The 26503-nt window shown below is 40.8% G+C and overlaps 1 protein-coding gene across 1 annotated transcript in view; it reads left to right on the top strand.

Annotated features, from left to right (window-relative positions):
• Window positions 1-15522: 15522 nt before the first annotated feature.
• The window catches only part of LOC103924485 (solute carrier organic anion transporter family member 1C1-like), a 21965-nt gene continuing 10984 nt past the window's right edge, over window positions 15523-26503 (top strand). Inside the window, exons 1-8 of the mRNA XM_009333014.1 lie at window positions 15523-15651; window positions 19013-19154; window positions 19979-20111; window positions 20740-20861; window positions 21786-21932; window positions 23049-23147; window positions 23935-24180; window positions 25039-25203. Coding sequence (XP_009331289.1) covers window positions 15523-15651; window positions 19013-19154; window positions 19979-20111; window positions 20740-20861; window positions 21786-21932; window positions 23049-23147; window positions 23935-24180; window positions 25039-25203 — 1183 coding nt within the window. The remainder of the gene's footprint in view (window positions 15652-19012; window positions 19155-19978; window positions 20112-20739; window positions 20862-21785; window positions 21933-23048; window positions 23148-23934; window positions 24181-25038; window positions 25204-26503) is intronic.

Here is a 26503-nt window from a genome sequence, read left to right as displayed (position 1 = left end):
GACTTTTCTTTCTCTGAATTAAGAGGCTTTTGCCTATCAGAAAGCCTGTAATTCATAAAAACGTATAATATTTGGTATTACTTTTGCAAGTACTGTTATGGATGAGATATTCCAGCATTACCTGTTTAAGGAAGAAAGGTTTCAATTTAAGGATGAGTATGAGAATGTCTTGAGCATCCCACAGCCTCATGGGCGGAAGAGTAGATCGAGGCACGTGCCCAAAGCAGAGAACATGCCTCTTCCAGGTCTGCTGCAGGCACCACAGCTGGGAGGCAGGCACGGAGGGTTGATTGTTCTTCCCAGTCTTGGGCCTGGACGTTGGCCTGAAAACTTTGGTATTCCTCAGCTGGCAGCATAGCGCTGGTGTAATTAGTCCTCAAGTTGATGGGGTTGTAGACATACAGGGAGAAAGTCAAACTGGCAATTCATAGGACAGAGAAGAGGAAATTGTAGTCCATTATGAAACAGACTTTATGCAACACACTTAATTTTCCTTTTCTTTCAAAATCAAATGTAATCCCACTGGAATGAAATAACCATGGAGTTTTCTGGGATTTTAATTACTGTTTGATGTTGCAGCATTACTCAAAATGGTGGCAGCATTAAAGAGAAGATAATTGTTCCCATTAACTAGGGTGGGGGAATCTTTTTTTTAATTTTTTTTTAAGGTGAATCAACAAATAAGAGTGTCCAGGTCTCCTGAAGAAAATGCATGTTAAGTGTTTTTGAACAGATGGGCGAATAATTGAAATTAGGTGACAGCTGTCCTAAGCAATCATTGGAAGACTTGGCAAAACCTGTTGATTGTTGGAGGCAAACTTTGAATTAGAGAAAATAGCACCAGTACTTCTGAGAGCAACTTAGTATGATAAATCTTTCTTTGAATTTCATCACTTTCATTTAGCAAAACAACATTCCTCTGGAAGTAAATCAAACCCGGGTTTTTGGCCCCCGCTGTGGTAGTTATTGAATACGTGTTGGAGGGAGCAGTGCGAGAGTTATCCTCCATTTACATCCTAATTATCGTTTATTCAGAGGCCATTAGTGGGATTTTCCTGGCAGGCAGGTGTTCTCTTGATGAAAAATACATCACGCCTTTTCGGTAGGATGCAGATGTCGCCCGCGTGAGCACCCGCCTGAATTCTTAGGACAATACAAGCTCCTCAGGAGCCTGCGGGCAGAAGAGTGCGGGTGTATTTCTGGAGAGCCCATTTTCGCAGTGACAAGAGGGGGCAAAAGCTCGAGCTAGTTAATACTACTTTGATAAAACTGTAAGAACAGTAAGCATTGTGCAGTTTGAAAGCTTGCCAACGTTACTTGAGGTGTATGCAAAAATTTGCCCGAGTGCTTGCACATGTCAAACTATTCCTCCTGAAAGGTGATGAGTTCAGGTATAACCAACTGGCCTTGGCTGTGGTCTGTTGAGCTGAAGGATATAGTTAACCGAGAGGGATTTTTGACCGAAGTAGTTTAATTCTCCCTCATTAAAGAAAACTTTACTTGGTGCTAAAGGAGGAAAAAACATGATAATGTTTATTTCAGTTGAGCTTTTCAGGTGGCTAGTCTGTGCCAGTTGTTTCTCACTTCCAAAACTGTGCTTGCAGTATGTCCGAGGTGTGGAAGCGGGACAACAGATGACACTTGTTCTGCCCTTGATGGCATATGGGATCTGTGTGCACCAAGGAGCACCACTGAAATCTGCAGGTGTGGAAAGGGGTGTATCCCAGCAGTGAATTAGATGAGGAAACCCAAATATTTCTGTTTTCTGTCTGTGTGAAGGCAAAAGAGCAGGTATAAAGGACTTACTTTGCCACAGCTGCAGACCATGTATCTTTTTATGATTGTATTCTCTTGCTGTGATTCAAAAACCATAGAAATCAGATCAAATAAGCAAAACACAGTGCGTGCTGTGGCCCTGGCGAGGCAGGTGTGCGTTAGCTTGCTTTTCCTCCGGCTTGCAGAGGGAGCTGTGCTTGCACCGTTGGCCTGTAAATGGCGTGGGGTCCCAGGCAGCATGGCACGGCACGGCACGGCACGGCACAGCACGGGGGGAGGAACTGGTGGGAGGTGAAGAACAAATGTCGTATTTCAGAGGGCTGTTGTCAAAGTAGCTAAATAAATACCTTAGAGTAATGTAATCCAACTCTATACCCACCTTGCCGTGGTTTGCTCGCAGCAATAGCCCCGAGGCAGCGGGCTTAGATGCTCTGGTTTTAAACGCCGTCTTCCTTTATCACAGCAAACACTTACAAACAGTTAATGTGAATCAGCAATTGCTCTTTTCTTTTAAGTATTTATCTAAAGGAGATTGAGTTTGGGGGGTTTTGTTGTTGTTCTTTTTTTTCTCCCCTGACCCTAGTCATTTTGCCCCCATGCTTGCTTATGAAAAAAAAAAAAGACCTTTTCTTAAGGAAAAAAAAAGAGGTCTGTAATCTGATCAGAGAGAAAACAGTTAGGGGTTTTCCATGTGTGTACATACTACTTTAGGTAGAAAGCCCGTTGTCTGTTAAAGTTATCTTTCCTTTTCAAAATTCCTGCCTGATTCTGACACACGATGAAAATCTGTATTTGAATGCAAAATTTTCATTTTTAGATGTTTGTAAACCTTAATACAGTACTGCAGGTGGTATCCTAAGAGGTCGAAGACAGCGTTAATAACTGCTATGTGGTGTTGATATTTTTACTATTTCAACCATGTCAGCATACATTTGGTCATTACTTTTCTAAAGTTAAGTCTTCTTTTCTTGAGTAATCGATATAAGATGTTTGCATGATGGAAAGTAATTTAAGTTTACTTTTTAAAAAGACGTAATTCATACCGTAGGTTATGTTTGTTTAAGCGATTAACATTTTCACTGACGGGTGGCAGTTTTTTTTCTTTTTAGTGCTTTTGCTAGAAGAACATCTAGGACTTTTTCCAACAGAAACACATTTTGTAATCTTTGCCTCCAGTTGTGGAAGTAGTACCTTTCAAAAATAATTGTTTTCCAATATAGTTTGGCCATCTGGGTAACAATATGCAAGTATGTACGTCACGTACAAAATACGATTTTTAAAAAAATATATATCCCATTTTGGTGAAAGTAATCAAGAAATTAATCCAGCAAGGCCAAAACCCTTTCTGAGTGAAATTTTTGGGTGCATCGATATAATTGAAGCACTTGATCCCCCACCAGATTTTGGGGCCAAGTCATACAAATTTTGTATTTTTAAATTCACAAAAGGCCAACCAAAGTCTTTTTACTTTAGAAAACACAGAGGAATTTGGTCACCTTACATCCTGTCCTATGAGGTTTGACTCCTGGCCTGCGACCTCGGGGCACTGCGCCTCAGACACAACTATTTTATGATGCTCATTCAGACTCGGCTCTAGTAGCAAGTTTCTGCAATTCACCTGTGTACTTCAAAATTAATCCCTCCTCGATTTTTTTCACGTCAAAAGGTGAGAGAAAGGGGGGGAAATGTAATTTTATATGGCTCTATTTGAAAAGGGTTTTGTGTACCTTTATAATTCTTTTGAAGCAATATTTTAAAAAATAACTGCCAGCCAAAGTGGCAATGCAGAAAAGTGCCATCTTGTTCAGGATTTGTACACGCCAGTTTTTAACACAGTGTTCTTTTCACTAAGTACTACATACGTTAATTTATATTTATATATTGTCAATATTGTTGTAACCAAGCTTCTCCTTTTTAAACACTTCAGGAACAAGGCCTTGTATTTTTAGGTGATTTTCATAAACAGAATAATTCTTTTCCTTTCACTAGTATCTTGCACTCGATACATGTAGCAATACTTAATATATTCTCTTCACAAGTATTTGTTAAGTGATTTAGTTAATGGCTGATAAATGTTTTGTACAAAATAGATTCTGTACAGGAAAAAAAAATCTTTTAGATAAACATTATTTATTTTTACTGTTTTGTAAGTTAGACACTATAATGAAGCTCCTTTTTGCCAGAATTACTGGAAGTGCCTCCTGGTAAAATGTATTATACAGTAAATATGTATTCAAAATTATTAGAAATACTTGTCACAAAATGAACAATGTGGATGTTGCAATGTGAAGACAAATGTACAACATAAATATAATTCTGTGGTATCCTGTTTGCTGTGTTTCTTTTTCCTTTATTGAACAAATTTGCTTTCGGTGCCCAGCTTTCAGTTTAAGCGCCAGACTGCAAATGACCTGTAGCTTCTTCAAACTCTGTTTCAAGTCCAGTAAAGTTGGTATATATTGAATTACCATTTTATCTGCCGGCCCTGCTTGGTATGTGTTAGTGACCCATGCTCACGTTGATTGGTATCCTATTATCTGCAACTTTTACCAGCAGAATTCTGCACCTTATTTCAGATCACTGATAAATCCCATGTTAAATGCTGTGTGACTCAACCAATCTGTGGAAGGCCTCTTTATAAACATCCTTCTTTAATGATGACCAATATTTAAACATCCGTCATCTGTGTACTTTTCAATCCAATTAATATGGACCATACTGATTGAATGTGGTCTATATTACGTGGCACTATTCAGCCATAGTCGGCCACTACCCTCTGGATGTGACCATCTAACCAATTCCTCACCCACCGGACAGTCCACCCATCAAATCCATACCTCTGCAGTTTAGAGAGAAGGATGTTGTGGGGGACCGTGTCAAAGGCCTGACAGAGGTCCAGAGAGACGACACCTGTAGCCCTTCCCGTGTCCACTGATGTAGTCACTCCATCACAGAAGGCCACTAGGTTGGTCAGGCAGGACTTGCCCTTGCTGAAGCCATGCTGGCTGTCTCGAATAACCTCCCTGTCCTCCACATGCCTTAGCATAGCTTCCAGGAGGATCTGTTCCATGATCTCCCCAGGCACAGAGGTGAGACTGACAATATATAGTGCAGTATTACATGGCACTATGCAGCCACAGTAATGCAGAGTGACTAATGCTTCCAGAGAAAATGAAATGTGTTACCTTAACAGTGTTTTCCTTATTAATCGCAGAAGTAATCTGTTAAAGTGGGACATCAGTAAGTGAAATCAATTTTCTTGCAATTATATTGGTAAGAATACTGTCATTCTTCAGTGAAAGATTTTGCTAGTCCATTATGTGGGCTAGGATTGACATCTAGCTACTTTCTTTGCTCACTGTTTATAATTTTTAAAAAAGTATCGTACAGCTGTCTAACATTTTCCCCTTTTTTAAAGTTTTATTACCTACTTTCATCAAAGATCTGGAGAGCTCTTCAGCCAACTCATTTGAAATGGCTGCATACAAATTGTTTGGATCAACTGTGTAGTCAAAGCCTCTTTTCCTATAGCTTAAAAATTAACAGATTTCAAAATATGGAAAAGCATCAGCCACATAGCTAGCTGTCAGTTTTGAAGTCCCACCAGCTTATTTGTCCTCAGGCTTAACTTCTGAATGGCAAAAATGTAAGGAAATGTGCACCAGGCAGTGATTAGGAAGGTATTAGTCGGGATCATCGCCAGTAGGAAAGTAAAATATGGTTATACCTATTCTAAGGAGCTGCTCATAAGCCTGCAGCTGGTCTGTCCCAAACACTTAATAACTCCCTAGCATAGAATTATTTGATCCAGAGATTCACAGCTGCCCACAAAAAAGCATACAACTGGAGTAACGAAGAAAACCTTTTTTCCTTCAGTACTCCTCATCACAAAGAGAAGGGACTACCGAGGTAAAAAATGCACTTGTCTTTGAAAATCACCGAACTCTCTCTGGAGCTCTTCAAACAGCAAGAGGTTCCCATGGGAAGAGATGAGCAATAAAACACGGAGCAGAAGCAGTCAGTCTGCTAATGAGACCACACATGAGCATGCCTCTCCTGGGGGTCTGGTAAAACGTAAAGGGGGCCATGATGCACAGTCAGTAGCAGCTCAATTAAATGTTGCATTTTCCAGGTGTTCAAATTACTCTCAATTGCCCGGGGAAATCCACTTGCCTAAAACCACTTAAAATGTTTCACTAAAAATAGAAATCTCAGAGAACTCTTGGCTCTCTGTGTACCAGTGCCTCCCTTAATGTTTCTTCAATTATCTCACCAAAATCCTGTGGAAATTGACATTATCCCTCATGCCACCATGGACTCCCTGGATATCGTCGGTGATTCACGTAGGGGTAGAACAGCAAATGACGTTGACAGTCAGATGCATAACTTCCAGGTGCTACCCTGACTGATGGGGTCTGTAGCTCTGGGATAGCCATCTCACACTCTGAGGGAGATTTTTAACCACGCTGAGATCCCAAAAACCTGGCATGCTGAGAAGGAAACTGTCAAAGCCAGCTCCTTTGTTGAACAGCTTCACAGCCAAAGGGTGATACTAACATTGCCTTAATTCGTGAGCCATGGGAGAAAATGTGCAAGTTCAAAGTTTTACCTAAGGTTTTGATGGCTTGTGTCACACCCAATCCAGACTGCTAGTTATAATCACTAGATAACCTGGGATAGATGTGGTTGTAATGGTTTGGAAGTCTGATACAGAGAAAAGGTTGCTGCAACATCTGCTTGTCTGCAGCCAGGAAATACAAAGCAGAAGGTTCTTGTTTGATCTGTATGATGGCTTCATTTACAGTGACTTTTGTTGTTGTTGCTGGTAAATTACTTCCCCTCACAATCCTTTGCACGTGTCAATTGTTTATTACTGTGCTTGCCAAAGGCATCATATTCTACAAATTCAACACCATCTGTGTAATAAACTGTTAAATTCTTTACACCTTCTCTTTCCACATTTCTGGCCAAAATCTTTGGGCTTAAACCTAGTTCGAAGAACTTATCTGCATTACAGAAAGTGCTATGGGATTTTATTAAGATTAATGGCATTAATCCCTAGTGGCTGGACAAATTCCAGTTTCTTTTATTACGTTCTTCTAAATTAAAATTCTCCCCAAAACTCCAGTGGGTACAAATGCTTCCTGCCCTGAAGAGATGTGTCGTGTCACTGGATCTCTCGTTCATCCTTCTTGTTATACGCCCTTGGAGCTGGGTTTCACAGCGCCCATTGGGATCTTTGCGAAGTGTGGTGCTATGTAAGTATACATGTTACTTCTCTTCTCTTGAAAATTCTAGTCAAAATCTGTCTGGGTCCGTAATTTGGGTGGTTTTTTTTTTTTTTTTTACTCATCATTCAGAAAGGAAAACCTCCTAGCTCTTTTACCTGATTGGTTACCTTCTGCAGGTGCTTTCAAGGTGATCTACAGCCATTACGCACACTCCTCTACGTTACCTCAGGCACCCAGCATGGGGAACATACATAGAAAAGATGGTATTGTTATATGGTTGGGTGCAGTAACTTACTGCAACTGCTATTTTTGAAAATTCTTCTTCCTGAAGTCTCATGAAAGAGGCTGAAAATCTGAATGTCGTGAATAATTTGATGAGCACCTCAGGGTAATGAGACTTCTCAGAAGGACCTGTGCATATCCTAATAACAAGTTAGCTGGGCCCAGAGAATAATTAGATGAGTTTTCCATTGCTTTTGCTGTTCTTCGATAAGAAAACTGTTATTTGAGGCTAGACCTGGAGGTCCTTAGTTGGGCAAAGAAGTACTATCTTCAAGCCTGAAATTTTCACTGCAATCCCCAAGTGCTTCCAACAGCAGAGGCATAATGTTTGTCTCTGGTTCTTTGATGTGGAATGGATATGCGAGGTTTGTTCTGACAGTGGGTTTCCTGCTCATTCATGTTCTTATCAAGTGTGTTCTTAGGACTGGCAACAAAAAGAAGAGGAAAATTAATGTCAAGAAATAATGTATCCATAGCAATAGAGGAGTACAGCTAAAGCAATTAAAATTGTACAGGTGGTGAAACTAGATTGCTTTATTAGTTAACTGTAAACAGCTTCGCTGTACCTGCTTGTTACTGACTCCAAACTACGTATTTACCTAGGAATCACAGCAGGCAGAAATACACCTTGTTTAGAAGTTATAAAAGTTAAATTGTACTAAAATTTAAATACTCTGAGACGTTTCTTTGAAAGAAACAGCTGCTTCCAAGCCGTCATGCTTTCTAAGTTGCCTTTATTCTGGCAGCTGCATTTCCAGACTCAACAGTGGCGTGATGCCTTGAGCTTCCTGCTCTCTGGACAAGGATTCAAGAGATCTGGATCTGTTGGAGTTTTTCCTGAGCTCTGCACAGACTTCCTACATGACCTTCAGCAAACATGAACGGTTTCAATGCCTCTCCTTCAAATGCAAATATTACTTGCTATTTAGCCAGCTTCCTTGGTCTTGTCTGCTGCATCTTAGCTCCCGCGCTGAGCCCTCCAGGGGTTTAGGAGACCATTGCAGTAGGAGAACTCTGGGCCACAAGCAGTTGCTGCGATGACCAGCTCTCCTTCTCTCTGAGTCATTCCACGCACAGCAGAGCAGCTCAGGGTTGGAGTATTTACGTGCTAGCATTTATACATTTTTTGTTTTCTGTTTTTAAAAAGTCAATATTTTCCTTCTATCAGATAAAAACAAAAGTTTCTTTGCAGCTGTCATGTGTGTACTCAGATTTCAGTGTAAAGTTTATCTTGACAAGCAAGCCCTTATGACTTAAATAAGTCTGTTGGAATATGTTTTAAAAAAATGTCTTTTACAAGGGAAAAGTTTCGTGCTTCTGAACACTTGGGGGAGGCGGGGGGGAGGTTGAGACTTTACAAGGTTAGCATTTGCTCATTAAATGTTCTTGAAGAAGAAGCAGCCGGTTCCCTGGAGCTATGCCTCAGAGATCTGTTGTTGTTGGATGGTTTAAAGACTGACCCACAAACCTGCTGCATTGTTAGGGTATTGATACATCTATGAATCAAGATTACTCTTGTCACAGCTATTCACTATGGCTAGACTAGGCTTTGTAAACGTAATTAATTTAACACTGTGCTTTAGAAATGAAGGTGGTCTGGCTTCAAATTTCCTGTAACTAATACAAAGTAGGAATGCAAAGAAAATAGAAACAGACCTCAAGGAACAAGCATTAGTCTGGTTCTTTGTCCTTTAGCTGCTTTAAAGGCTTTGTTTCAATTATAGAGTAAGTATATATAAGTAAACAATTTCTTTTAGGACTATGGGAAAGCAAAACCTTTCTTGTCTGACTGATTGCCTAGCAAGCTTCCAATGAGTTTTGTGTTGTGCTTGGGAAGTGCTCTGCTGTGGGAGGCACTGAAAGGTGACACACAAGAGGTGTTGTGTCCTGCATTGGAATCGGTAGTGATTTGTTTCCCCTGTCTCAGTTCTTGTTAGTAAATTGTAGTAGGTGATGTACTGCATCGCCTTTCCATGCAATACCCATGGCCTGGGAGGCCTGGGAGACTAATAAATTCCTACCTGGATGAGACTTTCTTCTCTGCCAGATGAACTCACTGAGTTTTAGTAAGGATCTTGTATTCATTTACTCTGAGCATCTGGAAAAGTATTGTAGAGGACATAAATAAGACTGTTTCTGAGGAACTGCTATAATTAGCTCATAAAGGAATGGTGATGCTCTTCAGGAAGGTGTAAGAAAACTTTCTATAATGGAAAATACCTCCCCCAGGTTGGTTTTGGTAAAGTTCCAGTTAAGATATTATCTACACCTATAAAGAAGTCAGAGAAGGCTCTAGAAAGAAATTCCAGTAAAAACCCAACTGTGATAGAAAGCTGATGCTGAGGTTTTACAATGAACCAAAAATCCAGGAAAGATGGGAAGATTGCATAAAATCTTGTGGGCCTCGTTCTTCAAAGCATTGCTTCATGTTAAACCGCATAAAACCACTCTTTAGGTATTTTTCTCAGGTAGAGTACCATGCCCTGGTGTTCATCGATATGATTTGTAGCATAACGGGGTCTTGGAGGATTATGTGAAAGGGTTTTATATAAAGAATTTATGATTCTGAACATGAGCCTCACCTATTTGAAGTGACAGTGTGGTGAAGGCTACCAGTGGCAGAATAACTGGAGTCTGTGTCAGAACTCATTGAAGGAGACAAGGTCAGCAACGAAGATTAAAGGTCAGGCGAAACTAGTACAGATCCCGTATTGTGTAAACTCAGTTTTCCTAATAATTGAAGGAAACAGGCTGGAAGCTGTTCTCTGAAAGAGGCTGAAAGAACTCATAATCACTAATTCTGTAATCACTAATTCCTGTGGACTATTAGGCACCCTGATATCTCTTAGAAAAGGGGAAAAGAGATTTCCAAGTTTCCAAACCTTCCAAGTAAGGATATAAGACACATTAAAGTACAAAATGTGAATTACGTGCAGTGTAATAAAATTCCAGCCGCATTAAGAGCCCAAAATGGAGATATAATGAAGGAACGGATAATAATTTGTATTAAATCTAGGAAAGTAGAAGCCTGCTCCAAGCCGCCGTGTTTGGCACGGCACCGTTTTGAGTGTCAGTGAGGTTTTAGCTGCCATGGAAACATACCCTACTGCAGAGGGTGGGAGAGAGCAAGAAGGGGAAAGGAAGAAGAATTTATAGTTTTAATACCCTCTTTGTTTGTATAATTAAAGCTCACAGGTTAGTAGAAGACACAGGATTTATAGCCTCTCTCAGCTCAAGCAACTACACTGGGAGGTAATCATGTTCTTCATCTTTACACAAACTTGCAAATAAATGCTGTTTCAGTAGCCATGACCTTGTGACAGGAAAAACACCGGTTAGGAATGAAGTTTGCAAAATTTTCCTTTCATTATGGCAAAGGACTTGACTGACTCTCCCGTGCAATTCTGTCCTCTCCTTTAATGGGTCTTTTCATTGTGGTTTTACATCATGTTGATGGGGACTTTGCCCTGAGGCTTTTGGGGAGCAGGGTGTACTGGGCATACCGGGAAGGACCAGGATCTGGATGGGAAAGCTTTGTGAATCGCCTGTTCACCCTACATCCTATCTTCTCCCCCGCCCCCCCCCTTTTTTTTTTTTTTTCTGGTCCATTCCCCCTTGAAGTCTTTCGTTTCCTGGGAATGAGCAATTAAGAAGATCAGGATTTTTTTTTTTTTCCTTCTCCACAAATCTTTGTCACGTGCCCCATCAAACTTACAGCAACTTACAAAGAAAAATACCCCTAAGAGGGTTGAGATGCTCTTCAGGATTTCCAGCTAGGGCACCCGGCGTCTTTGCTTTGCCCGTGTGCCCAGTGTCCTGGAGTTGATAGGAGGGGAGAAAGGAAGAAAAAAGGGAGGAGGTGGGGGAGGAGGATGGGGGAGAATTGGGAGATGAATACCAAGTGCTCAGGCAAAACAAGAGACAAAACAAGTTCCCCTACCCTTATGCTTTTTCCTTTCTCTGCCTCCAGTATAAGAGGTACCATCCCTAGACAGGGTAATTTCTAAAAGGTGGTTTTCCCCTCCAATTTTTCCCGCTTCTAAGCCAGGACCAGTGCCCATGCATGCATGTATGGGTATGCATAAACGATAGAGGGAGCTTACCTACGAAAACTGGTAGGCACCATCTCTGGGGATTTCTGCTGCCAGGTAAGATTTGGCTTTTCTCCTCCTCTTCGTAGAGTCACCTTTCAGAGAGGATGTCCTTTAGCTGGGTTCATGGGTAAACAGTCTCTGTACTGGTCTCCTGTGTCTACCTATTCTAGCAAGTGCAGCTCCTACACCTGTGGGCTGACACACAATAAAGGCATGTCTAAGGAGGCTTACTGCAAAGCAGAGAAGTTTCCAGCAGGGGGAAGGACTTTTTTTCATCGCCTGGAGTTTGAATGAGTGGAGGGGTGCTTCGGGAACTGCCTGGCGGTGTCTCAGCCCGCCGCATGCATGCTCAGGGACGGGCTCATCCTTGGACCTGACCGTTGGGCACAACCCCACATGTCAGCCCTTGGGAGGGTGAGCGCTGCTGCTGCCCGAGCTGTGTCACAGGTGAGTTATCGGGAGTGCTTTTGGTGGGGTAAAAAGCAGAGCTGCCAGAGAGGGCTCCCACACCCCGGCCAGCTGGAGCCAGGAACGCGAGGGGTTGGAGCCCCAGCTGCGAGCTCTGGTGACAGGCAGGGAGAGGGTGCGAGAGTGGCCAGCAGCTGTCCTTCAGGCAGAGTGTCACCCACCTGGACTTACTCAGTTGTCGTAGGTGTGAGAAGTTTGTACAGATCCCTTCGTTTCAGGGCACCAGCTTCAGTGTCTTTCCTTTCTGCTAGAATGACTGGTGATCAAATTCTGCCCACTATTTACTTCAGTACTCCCACAAAAGGCAATTTTACGGTGGAACTTGCTTGGTTTGATTTGATTCTTCCTAAGTGCGGTGGTAAAACACCATGTTCTTCCCTCCTTTAGCTTCATGGAGACTAAAATGTCCCTGGTTTTGATGGCTCCTGCTTTAGTCCTGTCCAAAAGAACCTTTGTTCTGTGAATCTATTTTGGGGATGATAGTACAGAAGACATTAACAGAATTAGACTCTATTTTCACTTATATACCTACTCTTCCTTGACTATCATGGAGTAGAGCAGCTTTTTTTTAGGACAGAAAACTGCCTTATAACAGTGCTTTCTTCAATGGCTTGCTTTCTTAATCTCTCGTAAAAGTTACAAAAGGGATTTAGAAGAACTAATCCATGGAAACTCCATTGATTAAATGTCTTCAGAGATCCTTGAAGATTTCAGAGTGCTTGCAAGCTTCAGAAGATGCTACCTGTAATTAGGAAATACTGCTTAGATCGTATTTGGTCGAAGGAAGAGAAAATGCATTCTCTATGTATACACATTTAACTGTTTACGCTTTGGTACACTTGTTTTTCTTCTCCCCATATGGTTATTTGCTTAGATAAGAGCTGAACATCTTTACTGCCAGAAAACCTGCGTTTTGGAAGAATGTGTGCAGGTTTAATAATAATGACTGATAAAACCAATTATTATGTTTTTATTATTGCAAGTACTATGTGGTAAAGATACATACCTAGAACAACAAGCAAATCTAAATCTAAATCTAAATCTTGTGCCAAGGTAATTGTTGTTCAGGTCTTATTTTTAAATTGTTAATGAATAGAGAGAATGCATTTTACCCATATAATAAAATCCTTTCAGTTAGGAGTTTGTCTTCTAGCTTTAAGAAATTTGTGTGTGTGTGCATATGCGTCCAAGCATAGACACTTCTGCAGTCATACATGTGTTTGTTAGATCACATAAAGAATGCATGCTTAAATACATCTCAACTATGTGCATGCACACACACACGCACACATATATACAGGGAGAGATGCATGGAGGCTGCTGGATACAGAAGGCTTGAATTTAGCACTGGAACCATGAGAGGGTTGAATCTGGCCCAGAGTGTTTCAGTGGTGATAAGGTGACTGCATTTATGTTGGTTTTTTTAAAGCACAAGATAGAAAATAGAGAACAAAACTGACCATTCTTAAACAAGCAGAATGCCGCTTGTTTGTGATTAGAGTGAAACACTCATATTTATGCTGGTTGCACAAAAGAGGAAAGATTAAAGCTAATATTGTGGTGGGCTGTGGTACCACTGGGCACACTGCTCTGCTCTCTGTCTTGTGTTAAGAGTTTCCCTCAAAGGCATTGTCAGGGCAACTGGACTGATGCTCTGATATATATGGTTGCAGGTTGCTCCGGGCCAGAAAACTACTGATCTCCTTAAGGCTGTCCCATAGGAACAATTGGGGATACATTAAAGCCTGTAAAACTTGTATGGCTGTCAGTCCTTCCTAGCATGCTTCCGTTTGACACCCAGAGTCAGATAAGAAATGCTAATAATTTTTATACTGTAATAAATTTTTACACTGCTGAGTATAAATTTTGTTTAAGTATCACTGTCCATTTGAGAATTGTACCAAGTCAGCGTGGCATGAACTTGTATGCTGCTGTCAAGCATCGGTGTGTCATATTCCACCCCCCATGGCTTTTTTTTTTTTTTTTGGTCAACCCTGCATATGGGGTGCAGTGAAGGAGACTGTGCAGGCCCCCTGCTCCTCTGCTGGACCTTCTCTAGTTGGATGTTGCTTTGCTCCGAGATAAGGACAATTCACTTAGCTGTGTTTCAGAAGTTTCCCGTTTTCAATTTCTTTTTCATTCTGAGATTGCTGTAGTAGTAATATGCAGAGCATTTCAAACCTTAAGCTAAAGGCTCTCTGATGTGCTTACATGGCAGCATACTTTATGTGAGTGTCATGCCCATGCTCACAAGTTTGAATGAATGTATCCTCACGTGAGTGCTGTGAGGTACATGCTGTCATTCCCCATTGTACAAGTTCAGAAGTGGGGCACAGAGAGACGATGTGACTTTTCCCAAGATCGCAGGAATAGGTTACAAGTTTTCTGCAGCAAGTACCAACTATTCTTATTTTGTTATTGTTGTTTTAAAAAAAACCTGTATACTCATTAGTGCTGACAAGGAAATACACTAGAGTCCCTGTCAGGGCAGTATCAAATGCAAATATTTCTCTTATATGTGGTCAGTAGCTCTTATTTCATCTGACGTGATGGAGAGATGTCAGTGAAAATGTTGGTACCACAGCCACAGTCCTTTTGCCTTGTCCATATATGAACAGAGCCTAGGCAAGTATTTGCATGAGCAGATCTTAGCATCTAGGGATACTTTTGTTATTTTCACTTACATTTCTGGAAACACTGCACAGACCCTTGGGAAGCCATGACAACACATGTATGTACATGTATATACATATACATAATACCATATATGTTTTTTACTTATGTAAGATCTGTGTCTTTAGACAAACATAACAGAATAGGAACTTCTCCTATTCATGTTTTCAGCCAGCAGTTCTATAAAACATAGTGCTGCTTAAAAGTGAACACAGAAGCTGATTTCATAAATATTTTCAGATCTGATTTAGAGATTGAAATTCAGAACAAAGTACTGCAGTATGTAAGTAGAGGTTTAAGAATTACTGATATCTTCTCTTCTCAAAGTGCAGTATTTACTTTCTTTGTATTTACCTGCAAAGAAGCAAATTCACATTTTTCCTGTAACACTTGACCACTGAGCCCTAAGGCTCTATCTAAAATGGTAAAGGGAACTAAACCTCTTTATTCTTGTGTAACTCATTAGCTAACATCAGACGATTAGAGCTAATGTTTCAATCTAAAACAATTCAAGTCCCTCATTAACGGGGCTAGATTTCCTTTGATCTAATTACTTAATGTCCCAGATATATGGGAAATTCAGAGATCAGCCCTGAGAAATCTCTGCAGACATGGTCACATCCAGAAACGTGAACTTACGTATAGGCTCCAGAAATGTTGTTTGAAATGTTGTTTAAAATGGTAACAAGCCTCATTTAGTCTGCTGGTAATGCTTGGTCAAACGTTCAATGAAATCGCATTGATGATAGCTAGAGAATGAAGATGAAGACCGTTTGCTGAGTATGATTTAATCTTCATTATTATAGGCAAGTGGATTGCAAATTTCCATAATTAAACATCCAGTGCACTGGTCAGATTCTGTTGTGAGATTTGCTGTGTTGGGGAAAACCCTACAGAGGGATGTTGCTGTCACATGATGATCTTTTGAGGCTGAGCTAATAGGATGCCCTTTTAAAATGTTCTCCATGTTTTCTGATTTAGAGGCAGCGGATATCATCATGGAGATTTCATCAAAAGAAAACACTCAGTTTTTCTCAAACAACACGATCCTGCCTGTTGACCGATCTTCATTCAAATCTGAATCTTCCACATCCAAGGAAAAACAGTCGTGTCGTGGAGGTATAAAGGTAGAGTAAGAGTTTTTTAATATTCCAGTAGGGACTTAGAAAACCTCTTTTTTTGGTGAACTATCCCTTCTTTAGTTCTGATTATGTCTTGCTGAGTCAGTATGAAATTATTAAAGATATTTCTAAGTCATAAAAAAAGTCTGCTTCAGACCTGTATTTGCCTAACGTTTGGCAATGTTCAAATATAACATGTTGGTTGAGGCTTGCATGTTATGAGATCTTCAAGGGTCATCCTGAAAGGTCACTATATCCTCCTTCTTGCACCACCCTATTTTCCTGAAGTTAAGAACAGAGTATCAGCAGACAGGTACCACAGGCACCTGTTAGTACAGATTGCTTTTTTTAAGATTGTAGCCATGGTAGTCTTCTGGGCCCTGAAAAATAATATTTGTATTATGGTCCACGTGTTTTGAGTGCTATATTATTGAAGTATTATTGTAGTATTCCTGATTTGAGAGAACTCTGCATAAGGTGACTTTGAAACCAAACTGCAGAAGTATCACTGCTGTATCTGCATTCATCTCACCCATGAGAAGTACTTCCTCAAGGCAATGGAAGCTCCCTGCTTTAAGCCTCATAATGTAGCTGTACCTACCTGATGGTAGGACCGCTGCACCTTGGAGGAGCATTCCTCCCTGTATGGGATAATGGGGCGCAGGAGGCAACATGATGCTTTGCCTACTGTCTCTACCTGCTTTCCAAAGCCAGGCTGTAAAATGCTGACACTCTTTTGAGTGAGGTCTCAATAAATCACCATACAACGGTGAGATGAGATGATTTCAGTTACACGGAAAATGAGTCTTTAGCCTTGCACAGTTCTTTTCATTTTGCACAGTCTTTATTTCTGTTGTTTTTTCTCACACACGCGTACACACACACACACACACATCTACTTTCAGATACTAATCCAGCTCCAAATAGTCAATGACTGCAGCAATAGTTGACCTGAAGTCTATAAATTATGCAAAGCAGTTAAGATATTGCGGAATGAATTGAGTCTGATGACTGCTACAAAAATATTTTGATTCCTGAATATTCTCCTTGATTTTGTCTGATCCTGTAAAGGCCCAGAAATGGGGTCCTGTTTCGAAATAGAAGATGAGTTGTATTAATTAAATTTGTAGCATAATAGTAATTCTATCATTGTTCCTGCATTCACTGCAACAATAATCCGATTCCCTCATTGAATAAACCTTCAGTCACAGATTAGCCAGTCAGGAATCAGCTTATTAGCTCCAGAAATAGAAAAGCAATAATATTTCAGCTCAGTTTCTTTCTGTTCAAAAAATGTGTGTCTTCTGGGAACCCAAACCGATATGATTAACCTATTCCAGCAGGGACTTAGAAAACCTCTTTTTTTGGAGAACTAACCCTTTTTAGTTCTGATTATGTCTTAATGAGTCAATATGAAATTATTAAAGATATTTCTAAGTCACAAAAAAGTCTGCTTCAGATCTGTATTTGCCTAACGTGTTACCAAAACAGTATGCAGATTCAACAGGTTGTTTTTACCAATTATCAGCCTTCCCATGTGTTAAAATTGCCTTTACTAACCAGAAAGATGTGGTGAAATATTTACTTACTTTTGTCATTGACAAACCACAGAAGAATATGAAATCATGTGCACCTTTTTGTCCCAGCTCTAAATCGGGAGCATTTTTCCACTGCTGCGTGCAGTCTCCATCTCCCTCCTGGGACAGTTGCAAACCCAGTAGAAAAACTTGTGCCAAAGAGAGACAGAGATGTTTGAAGTTCTAGTTTGATCTACATGATTTTCCTGTGAAAAACCATATTTGCTTTCACATTGCTGTTTAAAATCCAAGGGCATAAACACACAGAAAATGTAAAATATTATGGCAGGATTTTTACTAGAGAGCTCTTTGAGAGCCCTCACTGTGGGAAATAAAAACTAGATAGTGTTTATTTACCCACAAGTGTTTCTGAAGGAGGAATAACCAGCACTGGATAAAGTAAAGTGTGTTGAATGTGACACAGGCATATATTTGAACCTTGACACAAGAATTTGCGTTCAACAGTGATGCCAGTGTTATTAGCAATGTGCCTTGTCAAATGAGATGTTGTGAGGAGTATTTGCACTGGAGGTGAGTACATCACTTCAGAGCAACTGCTTACTGGAAATGTGATTGCTCAGAGAGCAGGTCTAAGGAGTAGGACAAGGGTCTAGACCTCTCTTTATACGAAACATTACTGTATCTTTTAATGTCTGGTTTAAGGTTTGGGTTTTATTTTTTAACCCCTTTTTACAAAGAGTATCCCTATATATTCAGTCAACACAACCTGTATCTGAAGGTAGAAAGCAATGTGGTGGTTTCCATGACCAATTGCATGGTGTGTGAGTACCCCTGGAGCTCATAAACTCAGTAAGGCTTCATTCAGTGAAGGCAAATCTAGGCAAGATCTCTGCAGGAGTGAAACAGTTGGTGCTAAGGACCCTGCACTCCTACTGTACGCATTCCAGGGTGGGGAGTTACTTCAGACCAGCTCTAGTCTTGTCCCAGAGACTGAAGAGCCATTGGCTGTTGAAGTGAATGTAATGCCCTTCTGGAGCACATCTTCCAGTTCAATTTTGTGTAAAAGGGATTCAGTCTGCACATTTGCAGTATGTACCAAAGTGCAGTGAAGGGGGTGGGAGTTTCATTTCCAAAGCCCACTCCTGATTCAGACTAATGCAATAAAACAGATATAGTGATAACTAAGAGAAAATAACTGCCTCTGCAGAACAAAAGGATGAGAGAAGGTTGTGCCCCAGCAAAATACAATGTGCACTCTAAAGAAAATGTATGTATTAGAGCTTGCAAGAGATCTGCTGGGGAAAGGATGAGCATAGAAGACAATTTCCTGACAGGTCACTGTTCAACTCATGGAGCCGTGTAACAGGAGGCAGAGACTTCTCCCTCCTGGCCACCCGGGGCTTCACTGGGAACAGCTTACCAGAACAGGGCTCTCAAATCTAGCCAATTGCAAAAGCCTATGTTAAAAACTGCCCAGATAACTCACCTCCCCACCAAGCCACGCTTAACATTTACCTTTATTGTTATTGTGTAAGATACCCCCTCCTTAGAGAGATCAGGAGGGTGATACATGTCTCTGTCCTTCAAAGCATCAGTAGCTTTGGCATCTGCCCAAAATTAGCAGTGGCTGATAGCAAGTTTGGTTTATATCATTATTGCTCATAAGAAATGGACAAACTGGCAATCTGGCATTTTATAAAAAGTAGGAGAAATATTAATGTGGTTATTTGGGAAAAGAAAAGGTGGGAATGTAAAAATCGTTTAAGAATAATTCATAAAGTAAAGCCCTCTGTACTGCCTGATTCTAATCACTGTCATTTCTTTCACAGGTATTTCTTGGTGCACTGTCTTTTGTTTATTTTGCTAAAGCACTGTCAGGAAGTTATCTCAAAAGCACTATCACGCAAATAGAAAGAAGATTTGATATCCCTTCCTCTTTGGTTGGCGTTATTGATGGCAGTTTTGAAATTGGTATGTGCTGTAGAAATCCTTTTTTTTTTTTCCAGAAAAAAAACAGTGATGCAACTTGTTGTGAAAAATGATTGTATGAATCTCCTTGAACCATTAAAACTGAGCAAGATTCACCTAGCAAAGATCAGCACGACTGTCAGTATGATTACGTTGGATAGGATAGGGTTGCTAATACAAGCAATTCAACATAGTCCTAAATATTTTGCAGTTTGATAAGCTTAGTGTCTGGCTAATTAATACTGATAGAAACTTTGACTGTTGAATGAGAATTTACCTGCACAGATTTCCGCTTTCTCTCTCCTTTTTTCAGCAATCCACCTCCCCCACAAGTGTTTGCCCTTCATGATTTATTAAGCAGCAAGAGTACAAACCTCTAACTATAATCTACATTCATTGTCCAGTCCGTCCCCTTCCCTCTTGCACTAAGGTTTCCAGCATGACATTGTCTCTTACGATTTCAGATTACTGAATTTATCTCATGGGTGTTCAGTAGACTGTGGTATTCATGGGACTGAAATCTTAGCCTAAGTGTATAAAACTCTGTTTGATTCCCTCTTTTCCTGCTTTCCTGGTTATTTGTTCTCTTCAGCTGGCATAGTCCTTCTCCTTTTTTCCAGCTGCTTATCCAAAAGTTTATGGTTTTCTTATCACGGAAAGCGTTGGGCTCCTGTAAGAATGCCTGGAAAGAGAGAGAAACACCAACCCCATGAGATCAGCCCTCTCCCCCTGAAATCACTGCCTATACCACACACTAGGAATCATTATTTTAGGGGATCTCTTATCAACAAGCCATAAAACTCAGTTTTCCTTTTATACTCTCAAAGGGAACCTCCTAATCATAATTCTTGTGAGCTACTTCGGAGCGAAGCTTCACAGGCCAAGAATAATTGGAGCAGGCTGCTTAATTATGTCAGCTGGAACATTCTTAATTGCGATGCCCCAGTTCTTCATGGGACGGTAAGTGCAAAGTGATCAGATTTTTCAACTGGGCTATGCACACTGAATGTTAGCTCGCTAAAATATTTAGGCATTGATTGTGAAGATGCCCATAAAAATAGGCATATATGGATGTGGTTACTCAATTTAATATTTTTTTGTGAAAAGACTTACTATTGTAAAGCAAATAATTTAACATATATGCCATTCTCAGTTGTAATCAACTTATCATTTTATTAGTCTGTGATCTTGATCGTCCACATTTTGATATGGTTTAAGAATTCTTGAAGTTTCAGTGGTGAAGTGATGACTAAACTCAGGAAGACAGTCTGAGTATCAAACAGAAGCCAGAGGATACACCCACCGTCTGATAATCTCTTAGTACAGATTCATGCATCATAGGAGAGCAAAGTGCCTGTTAAATTGAAATGCATCACTGTGACACAAAGAGAACCGAAGGGACAATTTTCATGTAATACTGCAGTATAAACAGAGTTCCGTTTATCCCCTGTAAACCACCATTGGCAACACTGGATGCAGATGAAATTTGCACTTAAGTGCTATAGGCCTATCTTGCATGGTAGTAACATATCTGTTTGCTTTTTCTTATAAGTTGGGACAGTAAAAAACAACTTTGGTTTATAAACAGATATCGGTATGAAAGATTCCCTTCCACCATTAATTCGACTGTTAGCATCTCTCCATGTGTGCAGGATGAAAGCCAAACTCCACTCTCAGCCTTGGAAAAATCTCAAGCAAAAATAAATGCAGGTGAGAATGATCTCTGTTAAATATTGTAATAAGCACACTAAAATACAGCAAAAGGCTCCCAAACTCTCATACAATAGTTTACTAGAATGCAAAAAATAATAAATGGAAATCAGACAAATCTTTCCCACAGAAAAGGCTGAGGCAAATTTATTAAAAATAAATATATAACTGCCACTGCCCACTGCCAAGAGTTTTTTCAGGCTGCAGCCTTTCTTCTAGCCTTGCTGTCTCCTCCAGCAACTTTCTGCAGCTTTGTAGCTTGCAGAAACACCAGTCTCCCACGGGGACCTTGGAAAGTCATGGTCTTCCCTCTGCCAGGAAATGTGCCTTTAGATCCTCAGCCCACTGGAAATAGCCGCTTGGGTCTCCCAGCCTGCAGACCTCCCTTCTTGTTTCCCTCCCTGCCCACTGACCCTATTTTGCACACCACAAAGCTGCCTCCCCTCTGGGTGCATGGAGATCCTTGTGGGTGAGGAGCCTTCCTCCCCGATGCCCGGCCATGAATAAGTTGTGGATGAGCAAATCAAACCCTTTATATGTCACAAAACCTGTGTATGTTCGCATCCTCGTACCTGTGGATTAGATGTGGCTGGCAGTGTTCACTATCGTCAATGTTTCCCAAATCTTTCCATTAGGAGATCCCAGTTTTGGTTAGAAGGAAGCGAAAAAGGTTTCTAAAATGGGATGTGGTGACAAATTTATAAAACTGGCCAACTTCTAACATCTTTGGCTGAAGCAGTTCACGCTAAATGTGTCCACCTCAAGCTGATTGGGTTAAAATTGCCATCCCCACACCCCACAAAACATTTTTCACAGTTTTCATACTGGTTTTCCCACATTAGAAGTATTTTAGAAGTCCTGTGCATTCAGTGTCAAACTGTTATGAAAAACACATCATTGTTGTCTCTCTTGTGATGTACCCAGGATGTGAAAAAGAAGCAGGCTCGTCCATGTGGATCTATGTTTTACTGGGAAATCTTTTGCGTGGAATAGGTGAAACTCCTATCCAGCCTCTGGGTATTACATACATTGATGATTATGCCATTGAAGAGAATGCTGCCTTGTACATTGGTAAAATAAATTTTATTTTTTTTCCTAATGGATTTTTCCCCAGAGGAAACTGAGTCATTCTGAATAATGGAATGAGTGTTATTGAATTAACTTGTCCTGATGGTTTTGTTTGCATAATTTCCAACATTAAAGTTTATTTAACAGTCATGTACACTCAAGGGACCAAGTTCCCCTTTAATTATACCAGCACAGTTCCATTATCTTAATTTGAGGAAAGAATTTGACCTTAGGTTCCTGCTGTTACCCTAATCTTCCTAATTCTTCTGGATGTGGACTGCTGAGTTTCTGTGCACATTCAGTTCTCTGGAAAGTGACAAAAAACATGCACTCCTTTAAGCACTTAAAATAGAATTTCAGCAGGCACTCAAAACATTCCCTCCACATTGAGGTAGAATAATAAACAACAGTGCTGAGGCTTTAAAAAGTTGGTATCACTGTTCCCTTGTCGTGTTCATTGCCTGAAGACCTCTGCACATTCACCTGAAATATTACCAAAAAAAGCCTTCCCCATCAGCATCTTGTCTTGACAAGTTTCCAGCCTGGCAAAAGGCAAAAACAAGGTTCTCTCTGTAAAAGATTCAGTCTTCCCAGATTTCCAGATCAATTTTGAAAATTCAAAATATTCAGAAAGTTTGACCGAGGGTGTATTGAAACATGTTAATATTGGGTACCAAAGCAAAGTGATTTTTCAGCCTATTCAGGGCCCACCACAACTTAAAGTGATCAGTTAACTTAAATAATTAACATTTGCTTTCCGGTTACTTTAATCTAGTCAGCTAAAGAGTTTCTAGCAGTTACAGATTGGTGCTGCTGTTGAGTTTAGGCCATTAAGTTCCCTGACCTTTTTTTACTTTGGGCTGAATTTCATTCTTTAATTGGATGATAACAAAAAATGTCGAAGTGTCAACGTAGTGTGGGAAATTTTATTGTTGGCTTTTTTCTTCTTGAAAATGTTCTAATTTGTGTAACTAATGTGCCAGAGAGCAAAGATTGGCTGAGTATTTTAAGACTGTATCACTTGTTACCCATCATATGTCATACTTTGCTGTTAGGTGCAGCAAGAACCAGTGCTCTTTTTAACTCAGAAGCATAACAGTCCCCTGTTTTCTATTGCAGGCTGCGTACAGACAGTTGCAATTATAGGGCCAATATTTGGCTTTCTTCTAGGATCCCTGTGTGCCAAACTTTATGTTGACATTGGCTTTGTAGATCTGGGTAAGTCAGAAAACTCAGGTTTTAAAAATTCAGTCAGGCTCCAAAAAGCTTATTTTAGGCCAAGAACTATCTAGTTATCTTCTAGGCATAAGGGGCTAGCAGAGGTAGAGCAGCCACTTTATGAAATAAAAAGGAAGACAGCGATGCAATGCCCCATGCAGAAAAGGCTAGCGAGAAGGATGGGTACGGAGGAAGTAGGAGACCTGACTCTTCCTCAGCCCCAGCAGATCTGCAGCTGGTGCCCCCCAGGAGATGCTCTGGTGAGGAGGCTCTGCGGGGACAGCAGGCACCAGGAGGGGGCAGGACTGAGGCTCAGGATCCTGCCAAGAGCTGTGTGCGTGCATTTTGTAGTACACTGTCATTGCCTAGAAAAGCAGTCTTGCAACGGGTCCCAGGGCTCCTGATTGCCTTCCTCCTGAGAAAACACCTTCCACCCCATTTTTCCCTGGCACTTTTGTGCAGAACAGCCTGACTGGGAGCAAGCGCGTGGCTACCTGGACTACCCCATGTCCTGGGCCTCGCAGCCTCTCTGGGGACGTGCGAGTGACACGGCTGAGGACCCTGCGGTGTCAGGGGAAGGCTGCTGCTGTGTCACAGGAATCAGCAAGTCCTTATTGCCTCACCACAATTGTTCCTGTAACGCCGATAGAGACGCACAGCACAGCTAAAGCTGGCAAGGTGGGGATGGACTCCTCTGGAGAAAGTCCCTGCAAAATCACCTTCCTTGTTATCAGCAAACATTCTCGAAAAGCCTTTATTTGTTTCTCCTTTCTTTGACTTTCTCCAGACAGTGTAACAATAACTCATAAGGACGTACAGTGGGTGGGAGCCTGGTGGCTGGGTTACTTAATAGCAGGTGTGATTAGCGTTCTGGCCGGCATCCCCTTCTGGTTCCTGCCGAAGCACCTCCCGAGACCGGAGAGCAGAAAGGACTCCAGTACCTCTTCCGAGCACTCAAAGTTCATCACTGAGGATAACAAGGACCAACACAAATCTTATCAGCAACAAGTGAAGATTGCTGAGATGGCAAAAGGCAAGTCACCAGAGTTTCTTTCCTGACCGTTGAGTCTTTCTCTCAATAGCTTTTATACTTTAAAACTTCATACTTTCTGAGGCCATATTTTAATGGCCTCAGAATTACTATTTTCCCTCAGGTGTCACTCTCCACCTAACTAGTATGCACAAAAATGGTCTTTTAATTTTTCCCTGCACCTGCTCTTGCATGCAGAATTTCTCCAGCTGAGATTTGTAAAATTACGCTAGTGGCCCAGCAAATATGATGAAACTCTGCAAAAATTTTTCATTCACAGATAGTGACTGTTGCAGAAGCGGCGTCAAAAAATCTCAGTTTTTGCTAAACCTTTTTCTTTAAGGTCATTCATTAGAAAAACACATAAAATATCTGATCAGAATAAGGATGCGCACAGACTAGATACAGTATTTTGGGAGGCTATCTGGATTTAGACACGAGCTGTTTTGCACAATTGCATTTCTTTGGCCCTACTTTGCCAAAAGCATTTTCCCTCAGTACTTGAATCTGTAACTCAATATGTCTGTGCTTACTGTCAGCTGTGCTGAGCACTCTCTGCCCCCAAATTAAGCTAAAAGTTGCTGTTGAGGACACATAGAAACCAAATCAGTCCTGGTTTATGATCAAAAGAAGATATATAACACAAGATATCTCTTCTGGCAAATTGATGCTTAGTATTTTGCTCCACTGTTCCCCCATCCAGAAATGGGGGAGCTCTTAGGAGCATCATGGAATTTCATGGATTCCTTCTGAAATGTTCTGCCGTCCTTCTTTGGAAGGTGCAAGCATGTTGCAAAGCATTATTCGCAGCAGTTATTCTCTCTCTGGCCTGGTTGTCATTTCTGCCATTTTGTCTTGCAGACTTCTTGCCATCACTGAAGAACCTCTTTGGGAATCCAGTTTACATTCTGTATTTGTGTGCAAGTATCATTCAGTTCAATTCTTTAATTGGCATGGTGACATATAAGCCAAAGTATATTGAACAACAGTATGGGCAAACCTCTTCAAAAACTAATTTTGTTATAGGTAATGCTATATCTGCTTCTTGATATCTTAAAAATGAGCATTTTAGGAATGGCATACATATAGGGAAAATTGGAATTTTTTAGGATATGTTTACTGCTTCTCCTTCCTTGTCTGGCTTTGAGTAGTAGCTCATAGAAGGTAAGTTACTTCATTTCTGCCTTAGCGCTAGTTAGCTCTGAGTTTATCTATGCAAGAGTTACTGCAAAAGATTACATGATTTGATACCTTACCTCCCATTTTACTGGAAATTTGAAAAATAATGTATGTACAGCACAAGAGAATAATTGAAAAGAGAATTAATTTTAAAATACTTTACATAAATTTGTCATCAGACAGATCTGTTCCCTTGCTGGCTTCCCATTTATTTCAACGAAATGAAGATCAACTCAGTGAGTGCTAAAGGACTGACCATAAAGTAGCCGTGATATTGCCAGTGATTTCTTACTTTCTGAAGAGGTTGGTGTTAAATAAAAGGAAGTCAAAATCATATCAGTGATCACACAATACATGCGTTAAATACCTAACATTATCTCGGTGCGATGCTGGTGAAGGAAAAATAGGTATTTCTGCCCTAACTTTACCTAAGAGCCTTTCTCTGTTGTGAAGTTAGTCTCCCAAGCCCTCCCATTACAGCACAAGAGAGAGAGAGAGAGATGCTGGTTCTGCCTTTGGGTACCAAGGTGGCCGGTTTTGGAGATGTCTTCAGGATGATGAACTTCACTGCCCAGTTGCTGAACCTGCATGCAGGCTTGGGTTCAGTTCCTGAGGTCCAGGAATTCAATAGCATTAGACAGCAAAGAGGTTTACATCTATCCAATACAGAGGGAACTGCCTTGTTTCAGAGCAGCATTAGTTGCACAGCAACAGAGGTATATATATGCAGAAAAGCTGTATTGATCCATTGTGCTATGTTAATTCCTTAAAGATAGAAGCTGGAATTTCCTGGCACAAAACTCCTCAAAGCATGGAGAAATCTTCAAGCATAGTCGATGGCCAGAGAAAGTCCAGAAAACAATCCCTACATTCAGTACAGTACTTCTCATTGTATTTAAAGATTTTCTGGAGCTAAGCTTTCAGTTATGTGCAAACTGAGTGAGGATTAAGATCTATCTGATTTCACTAAGCATAGGGACTATATCCAACAGAGAATGTGTGATGGCTTGGCTAGGGAAGGATCCTGGCTGAGTGGCCATCCCTGCAATAAGGTGTTTTTCCTTCCTCCTTTTCCTTTCTCTCCCAACCCACCCTTGCTAAGAAAGCTGAGGGCTGACTAGAACTAACAATGTCTATTTCCCTTTCC

Source organism: Pygoscelis adeliae, unplaced genomic scaffold, assembly GCF_000699105.1.
Source record: "Pygoscelis adeliae isolate BGI_AS28 unplaced genomic scaffold, ASM69910v1 Scaffold38, whole genome shotgun sequence".
NCBI lineage: Eukaryota > Metazoa > Chordata > Aves > Sphenisciformes > Spheniscidae > Pygoscelis > Pygoscelis adeliae.
The sequence above is the reverse complement of the archived record's forward strand: the minus strand, read 5'-3'. Positions and strand labels throughout refer to the sequence as shown.